General features: G+C 35.8%; 1 protein-coding gene across 1 annotated transcript; it reads left to right on the forward strand.

Moving 5' to 3' along the window:
* The first annotated feature begins 434 nt into the window (after window positions 1-434).
* On the forward strand, window positions 435-4,849 carry LOC126664263 (auxin response factor 18). The gene is made up of 5 exons (XM_050356569.2): window positions 435-1,054; window positions 1,179-2,342; window positions 3,370-4,274; window positions 4,349-4,420; window positions 4,552-4,849. Exons 2-5 carry the CDS (start codon window positions 1,230-1,232, stop codon window positions 4,631-4,633), a joined length of 2,172 nt encoding a protein of 723 aa, XP_050212526.1. The 5' UTR covers window positions 435-1,054; window positions 1,179-1,229; the 3' UTR covers window positions 4,634-4,849.
* Window positions 4,850-5,513: the final 664 nt, after the last annotated feature.

Below are 5,513 nucleotides of genomic sequence, written 5' to 3' on the forward strand. Positions count from 1 at the left end.
ATAAGATGTTATATTTATTTTAGACACTAATAAGATTTCATTTTTAAAACATAAAATTACTAAAAAAAGTGAAGAAAAAAAACAAAAACGAAAAACTTTAATTTATAACAAGTTTTTTAAAATTGACTTTACCTTCTGGTTAGATAAATTTAATCAAAATTTAATATTTATTTTAATTCAAAGACTAAATAATTTTTTTAAAAAAAATTATAAGATTGAAATATAACTGATTTTTGATTTAAAAAATATACTGAAATAAATTATTAAAAATTACTATAATAAAAAGTACATAACCACCCTCCAGCTCCCTTTGCTCTGTTATGGATAATGCATTACTTTTAATTTTACCTTTACAAACACAGCCTAAGAAAAAGGTAATAAATTTAAGTGGCAATAAATTCCCCAGTTCAATAAATTAACACTCTTATGTTTTTTAATATGTCCATTCTAGATTTTCTTTATTTTGGGCTCTGTCTAGAGAGAGAAACTTAAACTTAAAAGTAGAGAGAGAGAGTCAGAGAGTTGGAGTTTGTGAGAGAGATCTGATAAATAAAAACAAAAGGAAAAAAGATTTAATTAAAGTGAGAAATGGGTAGTTTTTGTTTTGGAGTTTAGTGAGTTGGGTTATGGCTTAAATGGTCACTGACTCACTGATTCAATTTCAACAAGCTCATCCCATATTTATATATAACTTAAACTCTGTTCTTCTGCTTCTCTTTATGCTTATGCTTAAGTGAAAAAAATTAATAATGTTTGATTAGTGTCTCTCTCTGCATGGAAATATATATATACTTACTTACTTACTGTCTCACGTTCTTCAAAAATTCTGCCTTCTTTTAATTCAACTATGAGTTTTTAGAGGCTTTTCTAGAGAGAGATTGGGAAATTTTCATCAGTGTAATTGGAGATATTTTCAATGTTTTTTTGAGTAAATTAATTTTCAATCTTTGATCTATAAAAAGTCTGTCTACAGTTTGATTTTTAGTTAGAAAAAAAGCAGATTTTTTCCTTGCTCAGTGTTTGTTTCACTTAAGAACAGCAGCAAAAGCAAAAGGTAAACATTTAAATTCAATCTCATCTCTTTAATTTAATTAATGAACTCTGCCTTTCAAATTTTGAGTCTTTTAAAGTTTCGAACTTTAAATTTTGGTTTTTGGTTTTCATTTCACATTTTGAAGGAACCCAGTTGGCCACCGCAACAACCACCGTGTCAGCCGCCGGAAAAAGCTATGAAAGAGGCGGAGAAAAGCTTGGATCCACAGCTATGGCATGCCTGTGCCGGGAGTATGGTTCAGATCCCTTCAATTAACTCAAAAGTTTTTTACTTTCCTCAAGGCCATGCTGAGCATTCTCAATCCCTTGTTGATTTCCCTTCAAGAGTCCCTTCTCTAATTCTCTGCCGGGTCGCCGGAGTTAAGTACCTCGCCGATTCAGAATCCGATGAGGTTTATGCTAAAATTAGTCTTTTTCCGTTACCAAGTAACACTCTTGATTTTGGTGATGAAATTGGTTTGTCTGATAATGGTAATACTATTCATAGTGTTAATGGTAGTAATACTACAGAAAAGCCTAGTTCTTTTGCTAAGACATTAACTCAGTCTGATGCTAATAACGGCGGTGGTTTTTCTGTGCCGAGATATTGTGCTGAGACTATTTTTCCTCGGTTGGATTACTCGGCCGATCCGCCTGTTCAGACGGTTGTTGCTAAGGATGTTCATGGTGAGATTTGGAAGTTTAGGCATATTTATAGAGGAACACCAAGAAGGCATTTGTTAACTACTGGTTGGAGTACTTTTGTTAACCAGAAAAAGTTGGTTGCTGGTGATTCAATTGTGTTTTTAAGAGCTGAAAGTGGCGATCTTTGTGTCGGAATTCGCCGTGCTAAGCGGGGAATTGGCGGCGGAAATGGGCCGGAGTCTTCGCCTCCGTGTGGATGGACGACAAATTCTAGCTGTGTTAACAACCCTTATGGTGGTGGATTCTCACTTTTCTTGAAAGAAGATGAGAATAAAGGGTTATTGAGAAATGGAGGAGGAGGAGGAGGAGGATTAAGAGGGAAAGGACGAGTCCGGGCCGAAGAAGTTATCGAAGCCGTGGGGCTTGCTGCCAGTGGACAGCCCTTCGAAATTATTTACTATCCGCGAGCAAGCACACCGGAGTTTTGTGTTAAGGCTTCTTCGGTTAGGGCTTCTACGAGGATCCAGTGGTGCTCAGGGATGCGGTTTAAGATGGCCTTCGAGACAGAGGATTCATCGAGAATTAGTTGGTTCATGGGTACCATTGGTTCTGTTCAAGTTGCGGATCCAATTCGATGGCCTAATTCTCCGTGGCGCCTTCTTCAGGTTCTGCACTTATATCAATCGATGATTATCGTAGCTTCCGTTGCTCAATTAGTAGTTCTTTAGTATATTTATGGTTGTGTTTTTGTTTATTACAAAAAATTAAATGGATTTTAGTGTGTATGATGATAGGTCCCATAAGTACTAAATTCTTCAAGGATTAAAATTTGGATGCTATACTATTTATAGATTCCTCATCTACCATTTTAACTGTCAACATTTGTTCTGTTTCACTTAATTTGCTTTATTTTTTTAATTATTATGAATAGTTATTGAATCTTATGTCAGTGATAAGCTGCAACTGCCAACCTCTTTTTTGATGCCTGAAACACCAACTCTTTAATTGGATTTAAATGGGTTTCTGGTATTATCTTTTGAATCACATTTAGTATTCTTAATTGAAGTTTCTGATTGGTTCAATTGAAACATATAAAATTCATGGTTAGTGTACCTGCTCATTTAATTTTATGTTATTATTATACCTTATTTATAGATGAGGTCCACTTCATTTTGTCCTTGAGTTTTTCATTTAGGATTTCCCTGAATATTTTGATTTACTTGATTTGTACTGCGATTTTTATCCTCTTATATTGTAGTACATTTTGAATTGTAAACTTTGTCCTTTGATTTAATAAGCTCCGTACCCGATATATTTAATAAATGATGTACAAATTATGGTGTTCATTATGTATGTTTCCAGAAATGCATGATCTGTATGTTTGAGCATATAAATTGGTTGGAGAACATTCTTTAAATTGATGCACTAATAAAGATATTTATTTAATTCTGCATAATCTGATTTTAGCTGGTTGATGTCTATTGTTGCTATTTCTTTAATGATTCAACTACTCTAGGATTATCAAAGGGGCGTTCCATTTCGTGAATTTTACTGTGGTGATTTTTTTCTGTTGTTCCTGAGTTTGAAGCTTTTAATTCTTGAATTGTTTGCTGCATTTGAGAATTTGCTTTAAAATCTCCCTGTTTCTTTTTTCTCTCGGTCTTTACTCATGTCTGTAAATTTGTATTGCAGGTGACGTGGGATGAACCGGATTTGCTGCAAAATGTAAAACGCGTAAGTCCGTGGCTGGTTGAATTGGTCTCGAATATGCCAGTCATTCACCTCTCACCCTTTTCACCTCCGAGAAAGAAGTTGCGACTCCCGCCACATTTAGACTTCCCCCTCGATGGGCAATTTCAGTTGCCTCCGTTTTCAGGCAACCCCCTCGGGCCTAGCAGCCCCATGTGTTGTCTTTCCGATAACACTCCTGCAGGCATACAGGGAGCCAGGCATGCTCAATTTGGAATATCTTTATCAGATCTCCAGCTTAACAACAAACTACAGTCAGGGCTATTTTTGTCCAGTCTTCAGCGGTTAAATTCGCATTCTCGAATTTCCGACAGTTATATCAAAAGCCACACGAACAGCACTGAGAACATATCCTGTTTGCTGACAATTGGGAACTCGAATACAAATTCCGAGAAATCTGATAACGTAAAGAGGCACCAATTTGTACTCTTTGGTCAGCCAATACTCACTGAACAGCAGATTTCTCGTAGCTGTTCTACTGATGCAGTCTCTCGAGTTTTTAGTACGAAACTATCATCTGATGAGAGTCTGGAAAAATCAAAAGCTCATGAAGTTTTAGGACCTGCACTACTCGAGAAACATACTTCACCGGAAAAGTCGACCAGTACCGGCTTATCATGGCAGAGTCTTCAAAGCACTGAAAGCGGCTTGGATGCCGGTCACTGTAAGGTTTTCTTGGAATCCGAGGACGTGGGTCGGACACTTGACCTATCTGTTTTTGGTTCTTATGAAGAACTGTATAGTAAGCTAGCCAACATGTTTGGAATAGAAAGATCCGAGATGTTGCGTTATGTGCTGTATCGAGATGCAGCAGGCGCTCTTAGACAAACCGGAGACGAGCCATTCAGGTATATATTTTGAAGTAAACATATTTTTCCTTGTTTATTAAGTATTCCTTTTTCTAATTTTCTTGTTAATGCAGCGTCTTTAAGAAAACCGCAAAAAGGTTGACAATTCTGATGAATCCAGCTAAGGGTGACAACAATATCGGAAGGTAAGCAACCTCCGTATCTCGAGACGTTCTTTTCTTTTTCCTGACGCATACAGGAAGTAAATCATTCAAATTAAAATATTGTCCTATTCAAATATTTGTGACTTGACAAACAAGTTTTTCCGATCTTGCAGGCCGTGGATCACAGGGATGCGGAGCGCGGAAAATGGTCTAGAGGCTTCAAATAAGACAGAGACATTGAGCATATTTGCTTAAACGCAGCGGTTACGAACACGAGAGTAGATGCTAACTAGCATAAAAAAACTAGATATTCAAGTGTTTGCAGTTTTTAATGTTCCATAGTTAGGAGAAACAGGCTATTGAACTCCAAATATATATCAAAGCCAATCTCTAGATGTATTTTTTTTACTAGCACTTGTGTTTTATTGTATGAACGTTTCGGCTAATATAAATTTTGCCGATGTTTTGCTACGGTGGCTTTCTGGCTTATTTATGATTTAGCAGCAGGTAGTACTCCGTCAAATCGTAACGGAACGATACGATAACAAAAGTAATCATGAGAAAAATGTTCTGATCATATGCAAAATGTTAGATGCATTTTGGATCAGTTCGGTTACTGAACCGGCTGCTTCACATTCCCATACGGTATGCTGTCGGATCGTGCCGATGATACCGCAGCTAAAATAAGCCCAAGAAAATGTTTTGATGATATGCATATAATGTGATTGTGCTGATGAATGTGTTACTGTTGTATTACCTACTTATGAGTGGTGTAATTTCACAATATAAACGTTTTGTAACCTATGCTATAGACAGATCACTAAACTTTCACCTGAGATGTTTTTAAGGTTCTAATTTGTTTGTTTGTTTGTTTGTATGTGTGTCTGTTATTAGTTAGAAGATGCCGCCAACAAATAAGATTGGTTCATTTAAGATTCTGGTGTTGTTTTAGTTGCCAATGCTTTCTTCACATGTATTTAGATCTGCCATATTTAAAATTGTTGAGCTTTTGTTTTCATCTTCAAAAACATATATAAAACTCCAAATTTTTATATTTATAATATGATTTTCCTAAAAAAAAAATTAATTTTTTTTGTTTCAGCATTTTTTATTTTACCGTTTCTGTTGTCGTATT

Source organism: Mercurialis annua, linkage group LG1-X (assembly GCF_937616625.2).
Source record: "Mercurialis annua linkage group LG1-X, ddMerAnnu1.2, whole genome shotgun sequence".
Lineage (NCBI taxonomy): Eukaryota > Viridiplantae > Streptophyta > Magnoliopsida > Malpighiales > Euphorbiaceae > Mercurialis > Mercurialis annua.

Coding starts and splice junctions, on each gene's coding strand:
- LOC126664263 (XM_050356569.2), top strand. CDS start 1,230: ATGAAAGAGGCGGAGAAAAGCTTGGATCCACAGCTATGGCATGCCTGT. Junction 4,275..4,348: donor ACCGGAGACGAGCCATTCAG/GTATATATTTTG, acceptor TTGTTAATGCAG/CGTCTTTAAGAAAACCGCAA. Junction 4,421..4,551: donor GGTGACAACAATATCGGAAG/GTAAGCAACCTC, acceptor CCGATCTTGCAG/GCCGTGGATCACAGGGATGC.